Below are 17,089 nucleotides of genomic sequence, written 5' to 3'. Positions count from 1 at the left end.
AAAAGTGATTTTGTAAACATTCTAGGACTAGTGCCGGACCATCTGTGTATGGTGACCATAGCACAGAAATACATTTAAGTATTAAACGAACATAAAAACAGTATAACATTTTGAGAGCAGACGGATTATTAAAATCTTTAAAATTACGATTAATAAAACCTAACATAGAAGAAGTTTTGTTTTGAGTGTACCTAGTTATAATGCTCGAAAAATGATAAAGTTGAATTAAAAAGTAATGCTCAAATATTTATAGTAGTTAACTCCATTTAGTTGTATACCATTTAAATGATAAATATTGAAGAATGGAAAGTGTTTAAGTCACTTTTTGAGTGTTTTCACATTTTTTTCGGTTTTTTGATTCTCTGTGCCACTGAGGTTACTGAAATTTCAATTATTTTTTTGGTTCTACCTCAATTATAGGACTATTAGTACTTTAAGAAAATTAAAAACTATCTTTATATGCGAAAAAGTGTTAAAAAACAAAATAAATACAGTAGATAAGTAACAAATGTTTTTATCATCGTGATTAAAATGGTTAATAATTGGTTACATTAAATTTATTGACGTTTTGGATATATGTGCTGTATGTAAAATTCATTTAAATATAACAAGAACAATACTATAAAATAAGTTATTCAAATAATTGGTCCAAATTATTAAAACTGATCAGCTATTGGCTCTTTTGGAGATTTATTTTCGCCCATTTGCCAAATTATGCCACCAAATGATTTGTATACGGTTTTGGTCATATTTATAGTTTCTATACAACAGTTTTCATCCGTATCGACATTAACAGACGTCACATATGAATCTGGAAATTTTGCGCTTCTGAATAATGCTATTAAATAACACGTGTGGGAAAAGTTTTTAAATTCTGCAATCTCTCCTCCTTAAAAAAAAAAAAAATACAATAATTACCGAATTTACCAAACACTGCTGAACATCATAAACCCATTATTTATTTATCTTAGTTATCTAAAATAACTTAGAAACTTGAAGCTTTTTTATATAAAAAAAAAAATGGTAATAAACTAATAAAAGACTTAATGGATATTTACTTTGTTGGCCCCGAATTAAATGTTTTATAGCTCTTAATGTAATTTCTCTTCTTTTATTTCCATAAAATGACAGATCAACGCTCCAATCAAAATTGTCTTCATAACAAATAATAAACAAAAAAATAATAATAAAATAGTTTCTCGTGATAGCATTGAATTTACATTTTAAAGGAATGTAATGTTGCCAATGTTACAACTTGACATTAATATACAATATGTACTTTATGGAGCCTTTATTCTAATCTAATAAATTTAACATGACATGGTACTATACATTTGTAATCACTCCCCCTGAATGTATCTTAGAGAAATATTAAAAAGGCATTGTTTTCACAATAATATGTTTTTAGATTATTTTTTTTTAGTGTCTAGCCAAAGATATTTTTTTAATTTCTTACAGACTTATTCGCGTAGAAACTTTTTTGATCAGAAATCTTACCCGAAAAATATTTTATTGGAGCAAAAAGAGGTTAAACGTTCACTCCTTTCTTTAAATTTTATAAAATCTCAACCAACAAATGTAAATATTTTTCATTATAAAAGTGCTTCATTTAAAATAATTGCATACCATGGCATGTCCCTACCAGACGTGTTACAGACCTAAAAATCAACAGCTAATAACCTAAGTTGCCGAAGGTAAAAAAAAAGTAGTTAAATAGTTCCAAATTTGCATGGAATATTCATTTTTTTCAATACGATTAACCAGTAGAATAGCCAAAGAACTGCCACACAAACGGTTAGGAAAGCCGGACTGCTAATTACAATTATTAGATCTAAGCATTAGTTAGATTAATCAGCATCCTACTGCAAGGTACAGTTTTTGCAGACCTTTTTTGAACTTGTACATTAGTAATCAAGCCGTACCTCCGAAAAATGAATGTATAATTGTGATTACCTTTATTTATTAAAGGTGCTCTGATGCCTATAACCAATATATAAAATATCAATTTATTATACAACTATAAAAATCATTTTTATTAATTTGTATCTATAATAGTCATCCTATAGTTGAGAATATTTAGACAAATCAGTTAGTTTGAAATAATGTAAACATTTTGAAAACCATGTTTATGCCCAAAATTTATAAAAACCATTTTGTACACAGTTTTTTTAAGTTTCTTAGCAAGAGTTCTATATTGATTCAATAATTTAATAATTATTCTTCGTGTAGTAAAGTTACATTTTATACATACCTACTAGACCTTTTATTTCTGTTCTCATATCAATCTGGCAATTTATATCTCCTAAATGAAAAACAAATACAATTTACTATACATAATTTATTTTGATAGATTTCAATATAAATCTAAACCAAGGACTCTGTGTAATTAATATAAATAAAAAATATATAAAGGTTATTACTCAATGAGTTTCTGACTGCAAGCTCTAAAAGTATAATGGTAAAATTGTATACTTAATAAATATCGAATAACTATGTAGACATATTTCCATAAAATGTTAAGAATATTCTTACCGGGTACAGTCAACATAATGACCATTTCCTCTGAAATTAACATAAGCTAAATGTATTATTTTGTAACGTTTGTATATTTTAAATTCTAATATAAATTAGAAGGTGGTCCAACAAAAGGTCATTTGTCTTCTCAATTTGGAAATATTTGCTTGCACATATTATAATAAGTTAAGTGGAGACTATCGTAATAAAATGACTGAATTGTAGTAGATGTGAGCAAAATAAAATATAACGAATAGATATGAATGAGAGAAAGATCTTTGTCAGAAAGATTCCATTTAGATTTTATTGTAAAATATAAGAACTACATAAATTTGCATAATGATAAATTTTTACAGTTTTTATATCAATTATTTAATTTAAAAATATTTCTATTTAATTTTTCAATTATATGATTACCGAAAGTATATCTTCCAAGGCAAATTAAGAATCTTATTACTACCCACAGTTGCACTGGAATAAACAAACAACGGTTTAAGCAATGAAAAAAAAACAAGAATTAACTTGAACATTAATTGTGGTTATGTATACAAAATTAAAAATTATTACAAATTAGTAGTTAAGAAATTAATAGTATTTGAAAAACCCCTTAACCGCCAAAAATAATACACCTCAACAGGCTGATTCAATAAGCATAATATTTGCTCATTTGCTCTTAAAATAATTCCAACATTGTAGTTTTTTAATTTCGAAAATTAGATTTCATAAGTTGGAAGAACTCTGCGAAATACTAAAAAAAGGTAAATTAGTAATTTATTAACTTTATAAATTGTAATTTACAAAAAATCTAAAGAACTACGTTTATTATCTATTTTAAGAGAAAACGAGTGTCCTACACTTAATGAATCACCTAGGCAGTGTCAGACCAGAATTAATACCTCATCGTCAACATGTAATAATACAATTCTTAGGAAAATGTTTGTTAATGAAATAAACTGTCAAACAGATATTTCGATAAAAAGCAATTAGTCTGTTTTGAGTCCAGATGACAAAAGCATTGCTTCTGAAATACCCGTATACCCTCAGTGTAGGTATTCTTTTTCTTGTAAAGGGTTTTTAAGTTATTTTATTTTTGTATAACAAACTATAAACAAAGTTTCCAAAAAAATATTTGATGAATTAATAATCGGACAAACATATGTGTCAAAAACACTATATTTTAGCGTCTGAATTATAAATACTTTTTACCTCCTACGATCTTGATGTGTTCGTCTGTAACAGATTATATGGAAATATTAAATTATTTTACATGAAAAAAAATTATGTTTACTGACTTGTTTTAACGACCTCCTGATAATATCTATCTGTAAAACAGTGAAGTATTATGATTTTTTTTTTTAAATAATATATTTCTACTACCTCGTGTAAGTTCGTGAGGATAACGGTATAATCACCTGCTACTAGAACGTTTACCAAGGCAATTGACATTGTTATAACGTATAAAAATTTCATATTTGTCTGCAAATAATAACAATTATTAAATTGCTACGAACTTAGTAGATTTATTATTATCAACTTCAATACGGAGCTATAATAATGTATTTTATATCACATATTTTGTATTTTTACTTTTGTAACTCGATCTACGATATCTTCAGAACCACCAAATTTATTTCATCTCATAGGAAAAATTCTGTACATCAGAAATCATACCAAAAACTTACATAACCATCAGCTAGTCGCGCCCCTCGATCTATCAAATTTTCAAAAACCCATAAGACAACTTAAATGTGTATTTACAATTTAAAATGAATTAAATTAAAGTCAACGCGATTTAAAATAAAATAAAATCATTTTTAAAACTAATGACTTTGATGAGCGCTATAAATAAACTGTAAATAAACATAATAAACTATTGTTTTGGTAACTGACAGATTTATCATAGTATTTCCAACTCATTAAGTTTGACTTGTGTCACTTAAGAATAACGTAATCATATTTTTAAATTAAAAATGTCATGTTAAATTAAAAAATGTTTTTTTTTTTTATTTTTTACCGAAAGGTTTAGAGTGAATTTTTTTAATTTTGTCCATATGAAAAAGCATATTGTACAATAATTAAACATTATAATATATAGTTAGAAATTACAATTTAACGGAATTGGCCTAGCGGTTAAATAACTATCGCAGGCAATTACAAAAAAGGAAATTATAAAAAAAAAATGTAAAAAACATACTTACATTGTTTGAAGTTTCGTACAATATAATGAACTTACTTAAATACTGAATATGAAAATAAGATTAATTTGATTGGCTTATTAAACGAACAATTTTAATGTGATTTCCTTTTGACTTGTAAAGGGGCTTTTCTGTCGACTGAAATAGTATACTCGAAGTATATTTTGCAGGGCGACTATGTTGATTTATTTACACATCTGTTATTTAATTACATTTTCTTCAACTGCTGGCACGTGTCGGTAAGGTTTTAATTTTAAACTTAAAAAAAACACTGTAATACACGTGGACGATAATGTGCTGCATTTGTCAATATTCGAAGGTTATTGGTAAATTGCAAGTAGACAATATTCACTAAATAGAAATTGTACGTATTGCCCAAAAAGCTGTTACATTTTTTTTTATAGAACTAATATTAAAATTTAAAAAAAACTTGTATGAACTATCATGAAAATTTTTGCATGTACTAAAATGATTAAAGTACCAATGTTTTGTACAACTAGAGAGAAACCTAACTAAATAAAACATATTATTCTGTTTTTATTTTTTAGTCGGCAGGACATCTCTCTTATGAATAGCCAAAAACAAATACTTAAATCAACCATTAATTTTTTATTACTCTGGTATTGTGTTCTAGAATTGTTTCGTTCAAATTATAAATGAAATCATTTCCACTCCGATACCACACTAACAACTATGCGTGTAATAAACTTTTTAATAACATGAGAATATATATTTTCTTCTTAAGCCCAATTATTTTTAACGGCATGTAATTTTTTAACAATTCAGCGACTATATTTTAGTTTTTTAGTCGTAATTTTAGGACCTTTAAGTTGAAAACTTGTCTCCAGTCGCTAAAAAACGTAAAGTCAACGCAAGACGTTCGGTTACACTTATTGCAGTTCTCCAATTAGTGTTTTTCTTTGCAATTGCTGGACCGACGAGGCATATCAAATTTTCAAAATCTCCAATTGACATTCTCAAAAATGTTTTAAAACTAGACCGCAATTCTCCGTTCGAACCAGTGTCATCGTCCCGTAAATCTTTTAAAAGTTCATTAACACCATATACATTCCTTTTTTCTAACGTTGGTCTTACCCAAAAACGTCTTTTATTTTGAAGATTTAAACAAAGACATCCAGCACTCAACATTAGTAAATCTTTCTCATCTTCGATATTTCTTTTAAGTTTCCACGTTGTTATTTTAATTTTTTAAACAATTTTATTATAAAAATAAAAAACGAACGAACTAAGAACCGAATCGATCGCATTTCGAAGGCAGACTAAACTAGTATAAAATTATGAACACAATTTTAAAACGATCTTTTCAGTATGGATAGATGAAAACAAAAACAAAACACAAACATAGTGTTTGAATTTTGTTCATGATTTGTTGAGGTTGTTTGGCAATTCAGTCTGGACAAATGTTTTTTACAGTTTTGTTTTTTACGAACAGAAAAAAGTTGTGTTTTTGTTTTGTTTTGTTTTTTAAACCTCTGTGTGGACCTGGCATTAGGTTTTATTAATTGTAATTTTAAAGATTTTAATAAACCATCTTCTCTCAAAACTTTATACTGTTTTTATGTTCGTTCAATACTTGACTGTAATTCTGTATTATGGTCACCATACACAGGTGGTCCGTCACTAGTCCTAGAATGTTTACAAAATCACTTTTTACGATTAATTTCAACAAGATGTTGGTAATGTTCCACATCGACCTCATTGGTCGTACCGACCTTTACTAGACTTCCTAAGACTAAAACCTTAAAATGTTTAAGTAAAATTATGACCAGCTCGACAAAACGGATAAAGACGAACAATGCGAGTTTCTTGCGACACGGAAATGACCTTATGTGTTATGTCGACCGAAATAGTAAAACCTAAATATAAATTTTGCATGGTTTACATATGGGTACCAGGGTTTTAGAACACACACACACATGTTTCACACAAGTCTCGCTAATATTGATAAGGATATTCTTACTTATTTTATCATACCTAATACTTATCTATCATCTTATCTCATTTCATAGTGTTTTTTTTTTTTTATTTTGATGCAAAAACACCAGCATAGTCACATTTTCTGGTGAAAGTGAGGCTCGTTTTTTAGTAACTAGATTACCTGCCGACAAAGAGCAGCGTACAGAGCCTACTAACTTGTCAGGAGTTGTAAAATAATCTTTAGCTAGACTGGCTAGTGCAGGATACCTCAGGGAGCGGGACTTTTACCATTCTAAAGGATCCAGAGTAAACCGCTACTGTGGTTCTGCTATATAATTTTGAAATTGTTTCACCTGTGTTTGAACTCTAGTTTGGAGCTCGGGTTACAGCTACAGGATTCTTAAGAACGGCCAAGTTCCAGACCCTCTCCCAAAAAAGTCAGCCAATCAAAGTGATAATATCTACATTGCGGTCAAGTCTGTTTTACGCCTCAGTCAGAAAGGTCATGTTTCATTCAGAAACTGGCCAAGTGTTACAAGTGCTACTGGCTTGCAAGTGTTGCTCGTGCAATTAGGAGTAAAGTGACGTTATGAACTAGACAAATAGCAGGCTTGGCCACAATGTAGTTATCACTACTTTGATAGGCTGACTTTTTTAGGAGAAGGTCTGGAACTTAGCCCGTTTTCACTGTAAGGTTTTTGTTGAAGATACACTATACTAAAAAATATAATAGTAAATCATAATATTAAAATTACATAAGGCGTTCGATTCAATGCAATCTAATAATTATTGTTTCTACAAGAATATTAAATAGTAAAACAGAGGTTTAAGAACATTGTTTTTCCTAGAACGTAATAATTGTGAGTGATTAACCGTAATTTGTTCGTACACATTTCAAAGAAAATAATTATTATTTTTCTCCCCTTATTCGCCTTATGCGTCACGCCAATGAAGACCCATCGTTCACCTTTTAATAAAAATATATACATTTTTTTTTTTTTGCCACTTTATACTTGCTATATTTTTCTCTTCTTCGTCTTGTAATTTTGAATTATTTTGTTTTATTTATTATCACTATTATCACGCACTCACGTGTAAATAAATCTGGGCTAAGCCCGTACATTATAAAATAAATAAATATTAAAACAAAACACTAAGTAGCAAAAAGTCCGGACTGTGCGTCAGAACAATTTAAATGTGTAATAAAAAAATAATAATAATAACAGCTATGTAAATAAATCAACATATTCATTCTGCAAAATATATTTAGATTTTACAATTTTGATATGCTTAAAAACCCACATACAGGTCACAATAAAATCACTAAAAAATTGTTCGTTTAACAAGCCAATTAAATTGAACTTTTTCAAGTCGATCATTCAAATACGATATTGTATAAGACTTCAAACATTGTAAGTATGTTTTTGAAAGTTTCTCTAAGTATTTATTTTTGTATCTGTCCACGATAACTATTTGACTGCTAAGCCAATTTCACTAAATCGAAATTCCTTTACTGCATAAAATAATGAATAATTACTGTACACGCTACTTCATAAGGACGAAAGTAAAAATGACATTTTTTTAATTTTAAAATTATTAAATTTGATTACTAAAAAATGCAAATTGTTTTATTGTGTCTCTTTGGAATTACTTGTTTGAAATAGGCTATTTTGGTCAAACGCTTTGAATGTTTTTTTTTTAAATACTTATGAAATAAATGGGGTTTTCCGACAGGTGCATGATTTTCGAATTTTTGGCTCCACAGTCTTGCGTCTATTCTCCTCTTATCCATTGCTATACTTGTTAGTACACTCCAGCGAAGTTCATCAGGCGCGATACAGGCCTCATCACCCCACAGGTGCAGCCCGACCACTTTATCAAATGTGACCAAGTTCATCGAATATGAGATTTTTATTACAAAGTTTATCAGTTTCATTATGTTATATCCTACTTTAACTCATGATTTACAATACACCACAATGTTTGGAAATTTGTTTTAAGGGATAAAAATGAGTGAACACCTCACATGTGCATAGCGACTATAGATGATAGAACGAGGGGCGCGACTAGCGGAGGGTTATGTTAGTTTTTGGTATAATTTTTGATGAACAGAATTATTTCTGTAAGATAAATTAAATGTGGCGGTTATGAAGATAAGTGAAAATACAAAATATGTGAAATAAAATACATTATTATTGTATGAGCTCCACAGCTCCTTATTGAGGCTGATAATAAATAATCGACTAAGTTTAATATAAAGCAATTAATTAATTGTTATTATTTGCAGATAAATATGAAATTTTTATAAGTTATAACAATGTCATTTGCTTTGGTGAACGTTTTGGTAGCTCATATAGGTGATTATTCCATTTTTACACGAACTTACACAAGGTAGTAGAAATATATACAAACAAACCAAAATATTTAACTATTTTACAGATAGCTATTATCGAGAGGTGGTTGATACAAGTCAGTAAACATTATTTTTTTTATGCAGAATAATTTATAAATATTGATATTTCAATTAAATTGATTATAGACGCAGACATCAAGTGTGCAGGAGGTAAAATATATTTAGATGCTAAGATATAATTTTTTTGATATGTTTGTCCAGTTATCAAATGGTTTTGTAATTACTAAAACTTCTAGTTTATATTATCGGTTCGGATTAAGAATGAATGAGAGGTGTAAAGCTTTAGTGTTATTAACACAGTGATGCAAATTAATTTATGTAAATTAAATAATTTATATTTATACTCAAAGTAACAATTATGTTTGTAATTTAGTTAATACTACACTTAGCTTTGGTAGTAACTATTTAACACAACAAGGTGTGTAGTGTAAAGTAAAATGTCGATGCTATAAGCACGGTTTACTCTTATTCTGAAGATATTCATATGTTTTATGATTTTATTTGAAACTTTGTTTATAATTCTATTTGAAATACAATTATAACATAATTAAAAAAAAAAACCTTTCCAAAAAAAAAAATAATACACTTGAGGTATTGGTTTTTTTAACTTCTAGGAATATTTGCTAATCCGTAAATATTGAAATTCATTGCTAACAATATTTAAAACAATTAAATTTAATATTCATATTTAATCCTTTATTTCTTAACTACAACTATTTGTAATAATAATTAATTTTGTATACATAACCACAATTATTGTTTAAGTTTATTCATTCTTGTTTATTCTAGACTTTATGTGGGAAGCAATAAGATTCATCATTTCCCTTAATAAATATTCGATGGGTAATCATTATAAGTTTATGTATCTGCTTCAATTCACTCATTTTATTACAGTAGTGTCCCCTTTTTATAATAATTTATATCCAAGCATATGATTTTTTCTATTTGTCTTTCGTCTTCTTATTATATTAGATATTAATAAATAGAAATCATACTTTGGGAAATAATAATACAGTTGTGTTGTGTTCATTTCAGAGGAACTGGCATTTATGTTGGCAGTACCTGGTAAACATTGTGTTAATATTTTACGGAAATATTCCAACATAGCTATTTGATATATTTTATTAAGTATAAAAAATTGTATCATTATAATTTTAGAGCTAGCAGACAGGCACTCACCGAGTAATAAACCATTATATATTCTATATTTATTTGACTTACACAGAGTCTTTTGATTAGATAGATATTTATTTCTATCATAATAAATTATGTATAGTACATTTTATTTGTCTTTCATGTAAGGAAATAAAAATTGCCAGATTGAAGTGCGAGAACATATATTGAGTGCAGTAGGTAAATATTAAATTTTACTTTACTACACGAGAAATTATTTAATTATTTTATCAATATAGAACTCAAAATAATAATCATAAATATTCGATTGGAGTTTAAAATAATAATACAACATGTTTTTGCTGAAAAACTGCATACAACATGGTTCATATCAATTTTGAGCATAAAAAGGGGTTTTAGTTCCGGCTACGAAGTGTCTAAAATGTGTACATTATTTAAAATTAACTGATTTGTCTAAATATTCTTAACTATAAACTGTTGTAGATAAAAAATGAAAAAATAATTTTTATAGTATTTGTATATTAATGTTATAGGTATCAGCGCATGTGTAATGTTTAAAGGTAATCATAATCATACATTCATTTTTTGGAGGTATGGCTTGGTACACTACTAATGTACAAGTTGAACAAAAGGCCAAAAAAACTGTACCTTGCAGTAGGCTGTTGATTTATTATCACTGTTTAACTCTCATGAATGTTATTAGCTGTTGGTTGATTTTTAGGTCAGTAACACGTCTGGTAGGGACATGTCATGATATGCAACTATTTTTAATAAAGCACTTTTAAAATGAAAAATATTTACATTTGTGGGTTGAGATTTTAAAAAATTTAAAGAAAGGAGTGAACGTTTAACCTCTTTTTGCTCCAATAAAATATTTTTCGGGTAAGATTTCTGATCAAAAAAATGTCTACGCGAATAAGTCTGAGAGAAACTAAAAAAATATCTTTGGCTAGACACGAAAAAATTAATCTAAAAACACATTATTGTGAAAACAATGCCTTTTTATTATTTCTCTAAAATACATTTTAATGGAGTGATTACAAATGTATAGTACCATGTCATGTTAAATTTATTAGATTAGGATAAAGGCTCCATATTGTATATTAATGTCAGATTGTAACATTGGTAACATTACATTCCTTTAAAATGTAAATCCAATGCTATCACGAGCAACTATTTAATTATTATTTGTTTTGTTTATTATTTGTTATTAAGACGATTTGGATTGTAACGTTGATCTGTCATTTTATGGAAATAAAAGATGAGAAATGATTTTAAAGGCTATCAAAAAATTAATTCAATCTCAACAAAGTAAGTATTCACAAAAATTTTAATTAGTTCATAACCATTTTATATAGATGTAAGTAGTATGGGGCTCCTTTTTAATTTTTTTCTTCTTAACAAAAACCTAATAATTTTTAACTAGGATTGAAATTTATACACATAGAAAATCTAGGTATAACTAACAAAAACATTTAATAATACACAATTATGATGTTCAGTAGTGTTTGGTAAAATTTGGTAATTATATATATACTTTTTTTTTTTAAGGAGGAGACATACAAGAATTCGAAAATTTTTCAAACACGTGTTGTTTAATAGGATTGTTCAGAAGCGTAAAATTTCCAGATTCATATGTAAGGTATGCTAATGTCGAAATGATGGAAATTGTTCTCTAGAAACTATAAATGGGACGACCACCGTATACAAATCCTTTGGTGGCATAATTTGGCAAATAAACGAAAATAAATCTCCAAAACAGCCAATAGTTGATCAGTTTCAATAATTTGGACCTATTATTTGGATAACTTTTTTTATAGTATTGTTGTTGTTATATTTAAATACATTTTACACACAGCACTCATATCCAAATTATCAATACATTTAGTGTAACCAATTATAAACCATTTTAATCACGATGATAAAAACATATTTTGTTGTTCGTGTATTGTATTTATATTGTTTTTTGATACTTTTTCGCATACAGATAAATAGTTTTATATTTTGTTAAAATACGAATATTTCCATAATTGTGGTAGAACCTCATTAAAGCCTTACAAAAAAATAATTGGCATTTCAGTGTTCTCAGTGGCTTAGAGCAGAGGTTCCCAACCTTTTTTTTTTGAATCACGGGGCACCCTAAGTAAAATTCTAAAAATCTGGAGGCACCCTATGCCACAAAAATATGTATCATTGCTACATATTTTAAATAATTTCAGGGCACCCTGGTTGGGCACCTCTGGCTTAGAGAGCCAAAAGTAGAAAAAAGCCAACTCCTTCATCCTAGAAAATTCCAGTATATTTTACTCTAGTAACACGATTGAATTAACCACTTGGCTTGGTATCTAAGTAGTTTTTGAGTAAACTAGTGAAGGGCGTTAAAAGAATCACCCTGTATAAGAATAAAACTTTTTTTTTGGAAATATTTTCATACATGTCGTACACGACAATTTTGAAAATAAATTAGTAGAAGTTTGTATAGTGTTTGTTTGATATATATTTACACGGTTTACGGTTACAACACAAAAACTACACTTAACTTACCCAAATCAAACATAATAAAAATACACTGTAGCACCAAGCAACGCAAATATCCCAGGCTATTTAAGCGCCTCAGGTACGACTAATAAAAAAAAATCCCGCCACCGTTACATTAGCACATAGTTCATTAACCTCTAGACTCCAAACAACTGAACACACACTGTTGGTAAAATTTTAGAAAATATTGTTCGAATCCGCATTGGTGGCATAGCTCATGAGAATCGCACAGACGAGCACATACACACACCCAATGAGTATACAAACGGACAGAATGGTCGCATCCTCACCCCGAGATTAGAGAAAATGTTTTAAGAAACCGAATCTTCCTTAAAGACGAAGCAAAATTGTTTACCATAATATTGTAACGTAGCACGAATCAACATTTTTCAAAAAGAAAACTAAAAAAATGTCAATAATTTCAAGAGAAAACCTGTTAGGTTAGGTTAGGTTGTTACAGGTTTAGGTTTAATCCAAATTAATTACTAAGATCATATATCATAATGCATTTTTTAAGTATACCTTTTTTTTCCCCTAAGTAATCGCCAACCTGACTGTTTGCACACTACTTTCTCCTGGGCACCATCATTTGTTAGCCATACACTACAATTGAGAATGGAATTAAAATCCCGTTTCCCTATTCGCGAGGCAGGCTAGTAATCTTTACTACTTTTTACAATATATACATAATAAATAATTTATCAGTATACTTAAATGTTGTTCTATTGAATAACATTGTATATGCCTGCGTTCATTTGTGATATAATAATAATTCCTTTATTATGTTATTGTGCAACATAATTAATGTTGGTCTAGTGCAATGACGTTTTGCTATTTATTTACAACAGTGACCACAATGTCCACGTTATCGACCGGAAGCGTTGATAATTATTAAATAACAGTTAAGATTATTGTTGATCTTTAAGAATTTCTCAAGTCTGCAATTTTAAAAACTTCATGCATTGTTGTACAGTATTTATGAATACTTTTAAAAATATGTTACACGGTGATCGCTTCAAAATTCCTAGTCTCAAAAAAAAAAACACTTGCATATGAGTGGAGACAATAACGTTCTGGCTCTGTGAATATTCTAAGGTCATTAGCACGAGTTGATCATTTTTTCGGAACAGGCGTACAATTTTAGGTATTGTGCACATAGATATATTTTTATTTTCTTACAACTGCTGTCTACACGGTGAACAATATTTAACGTAAGACGCTTATTTTCTACGAGAATAGTTGCAATTTTAAAAGTTTTTTCCTCGTGTTTTTTTACGATATTATAGCGTTAATATATGTTTACATATTTTAGTAAAAAATTTTAGATAATGATCGCCTCACATTAAATTGACCACAGTATATGTCATATGTATTATAAAACACATATTGAACTCAAATAAAACGACTTGTGTAAACGATTATAGACTACGTGTATTACAATTATGAGACTGACTATTTTCTGATTTTGGTCAAAAATCTAGTTATAATACATTTTTGAAACACTTCTGGAATTTGTGGTCTACACAAGGTTTCTAAACGTATTTAAAAAAAAAACATTTTTCAGCCTAGTCTGCAACCACGAAAGAGCATTTTCATGTCTCGTTAAAGTACCGAATAAATTTAGATTAGTGGTGGAATTATAGATAATGTACTATAGCATAATTAACAAGCAGTAACATGCTAGTATCTAAGGTGGCTAGTATATTAAAACATAATATCAAGTTTCTGGCTAATATTTTAGTGTTTAATATCTGGCTTTAAAGAATTCATAAAAATATGACCTCTTAAATTCATTTTAGTTCAGTTCTGGTTTGAACGTTGTGAATTTCAACCTAGTATATTATACTTATATTACTTATTTTTAGCTTCAATGCAAAGCTGAGAAGGTATTGATATTGCAATGGTGTGTTTTTAGCATTTCTATATATCCCAAATTGCTGGTTAAACTGTACTGGTTTATACTGTGTTGGATTCTCATTTATATTTGACGGTACATTTTGAATTCCAATATTTCTTACAGCGAAAAAACGAACTGAATAAAATTGAAGGGCACAGGGGAAGAAGAGTAGTATCCATTTATAAAAAAAAAAATTTCAAATAGTTTTTTTCGATATATGCCATTATTTATGTCAATAGATTGTTTAAATCAATACATTTTTTAGTAGAATAGCACTCAGTGTACTTTTTGTTTTGTTTTTATGTTAGAGGGAGAGGAATTCACGAACTTTGTTATACTATAAAATCTTCATACATGAACTACAACCCTTCTTCCCCTGTGCCCAATAATTGTAAATACCGATTTTGGTATTTAATGTCAGAATAACATGAGATAATGTATTTTATTGTTGAGCTCAATTGTGTGTAATGTCATGTAAAATTATAAACTATCGAAATGATAATATTTCTAATTTACAAAAATTTAATAACATTATGAATGTTATTATTTGATTAATTACACAATTAACCGTTTGGTATTCTGAAGCCTGGCAGAGTTTAACTTCTAAACAAATATTATAGTAAATAAATAATTAGCCATAAAGACGTTAAGATGTGCCTTTTGGAGCGAACAATTTGTATCTGGATTCTGAAAATGTATTGAGAAAAGGATTTCCATTACGGAAACGGAAAAAAATAGGCTTGAGTTCCACAAGAGTTTGGTGAGACCGACCATGCTGTATAGGACAATACAACCTAGAACATGCTTGGTAGATATAAGAACTCTTAGACGGAGGAGTTAACATAGTATTAAGTGTGGCTTTAAAAAGCTAATGTTTTTTTTTTTAAATTAAACGTTGTAGAATAAAGGCCAAGAGGAAGGCCAACTGCTGATGTATGCAAAGACAATGTAGGAGATCGTGCCGAGTCGAAGTTTAGACCAAAAATGGCTTACCCTAAGGAATTGGAAAGAAGGCAATAATTGAGAAGAGGAAGACATTATGAAAATGATTGGTAAATAAAATAAAAAGTGTAGTAACAATGTGGAATATTTAAGTTCAATGTCTTTAATGCAAACATTTAGAAGGAAATAGTGTGTCCCCAGCTATGTAAATAAATAAACGTAGACCCCCTTTGGAATATATTTAGAGTTCATTGTTTCGGTGGAGATATTATAAATCAATTGACAAGTCGCGCAAGTAATTCACTTAAAACAGTTCTTTGATAAAGGTGAGCGAATTGATCGATTTCCTAAAAGTTTTCTCATTTTCGTCGTTTAAGCAAGTAATACTATCAAGCTTCAAAAGTTGTAAGTACGCTTTTAATCAGATATGTGCAAGTCTTAAAATTAATGTATTTAAATAGGTATTTAAGATACGACATTTTTTTTCCTTTCTTGTGTCCTAAACCACATTTTGAGTTATTTTATATAGTTTTTATTAGATTTAGTAGTATTTAATAAACATGTTATATTTATTTAAATTAGATTATTATTAAAGACAAATTATTTAAAAATGAATAGTATTAATATTATACCACCTATTTAGTTAAAATTCGGTATAAACAATTTCTCAGCCTAATAAAAAGCTAAAAACTAAGATGTAAAAAAAATAAACATTAGTTAAGTATTTTTAATGCTAGCTTCTTACAAGCCATCACTTTGTCCATTTTTCATCCGTTTTTAATCAGAAGTATTTTTTTATCAACAAATATTACTTCTTAATGATGTATAATAACTAGTAATCTATTTAAAATATATACTCTATACAAACAAAAACATTTTTTGATTAGAATAGAGTTTTTATATATTTTTATTGATATTTCCTAAATACAAAATTATTTAAGAACAGGATTTAAAAAAATTATTTATGATATAGGGTCGCACTAAATATTATTCCTGTCTTATTTTTAAACCAGAAAAACCAAAAATTATAGTTAATAACAATTTCCACTCCTTCTAGAGGAAAAGATTTATAATATTTTCTAGGATTTTTACAGTGTGTTGTATTAATTCACAATTAAAATATTTTATACCATTTATAATAACTCTGAAAAATACATCACTTAACTTTCGAAGTAACTCGACTATTTTTTTAAAAAGTTATAGCTGGCCTTATTTTCTGACATGCTTCATGGATGAATCAATTTAGTTATCTAGTAGTTATAGTGGTCCTATCAATTTTTTACTAAACATAATAACTAGAATAATACAAAGATAATAATATATTTATTGATAATTGATAACAAGCATGTGTGTGCATAGTACATGAATACAACAAAATGATACTAATAAAATAACAAATCTAGTTAAATAATTATAATAAATCATTATTATTTGCAGATAAAAATGAAACTTGTCTGTGTTTTTATATCATTTGTCTTTGTAAATGTTATAGCAGATATAAGTAATTATTTTATTTTC

The 17,089-nt window shown here is 28.2% G+C and overlaps 2 protein-coding genes across 4 annotated transcripts; one reads left to right on the top strand and one right to left on the bottom strand.

Moving 5' to 3' along the window:
* Positions 1-525: 525 nt before the first annotated feature.
* LOC126833900 (uncharacterized) lies at positions 526-4,754 on the bottom strand. Its single transcript, XM_050565482.1, has 12 exons — positions 4,748-4,754; positions 4,197-4,225; positions 3,927-3,990; positions 3,807-3,836; positions 3,721-3,744; positions 2,932-2,985; positions 2,533-2,562; positions 2,421-2,444; positions 2,252-2,302; positions 1,954-1,980; positions 1,059-1,154; positions 526-889 (listed from the first exon to the last, which is right to left on the bottom strand). Exons 3-12 carry the CDS (start codon positions 3,982-3,984, stop codon positions 657-659), a joined length of 627 nt encoding a protein of 208 aa, XP_050421439.1. The 5' UTR covers positions 3,985-3,990; positions 4,197-4,225; positions 4,748-4,754; the 3' UTR covers positions 526-656.
* Positions 4,755-7,951: 3,197 nt separating this feature from the next.
* LOC126834420 (uncharacterized) lies at positions 7,952-12,047 on the top strand. 3 transcript variants are annotated; one of them, XM_050566338.1, is made up of 11 exons: positions 7,952-8,059; positions 8,935-9,004; positions 9,087-9,116; positions 9,187-9,210; positions 9,850-9,903; positions 10,096-10,125; positions 10,219-10,242; positions 10,363-10,413; positions 10,728-10,754; positions 11,410-11,505; positions 11,746-12,047. In XM_050566338.1, the coding sequence occupies exons 2-10, from the start codon at positions 8,965-8,967 to the stop codon at positions 11,457-11,459; spliced, it is 330 nt and encodes a 109-aa protein (XP_050422295.1). In that variant the 5' UTR covers positions 7,952-8,059; positions 8,935-8,964; the 3' UTR covers positions 11,460-11,505; positions 11,746-12,047. The 3 variants fall into 3 exon arrangements, with proteins under 3 accessions (XP_050422295.1, XP_050422286.1, XP_050422302.1); XM_050566329.1 differs by lacking the exons at positions 11,410-11,505; positions 11,746-12,047 and having other exon boundaries at positions 10,728-10,828; XM_050566345.1 differs by lacking the exons at positions 9,850-9,903; positions 11,410-11,505; positions 11,746-12,047 and having other exon boundaries at positions 10,728-10,828.
* The last annotated feature ends 5,042 nt before the right edge of the window (positions 12,048-17,089 follow it).

The sequence above is a fragment of the Adelges cooleyi genome, unplaced genomic scaffold (genome assembly GCF_023614345.1).
Source record: "Adelges cooleyi isolate 19-005CV unplaced genomic scaffold, UGA_ACOO_1.1 ACOO_flye_CR_arks_rails_tigmint_CR_PRNA_1, whole genome shotgun sequence".
Taxonomy (NCBI): Eukaryota; Metazoa; Arthropoda; class Insecta; order Hemiptera; family Adelgidae; genus Adelges; species Adelges cooleyi.
The sequence above is the reverse complement of the archived record's forward strand: the minus strand, read 5'-3'. Positions and strand labels throughout refer to the sequence as shown.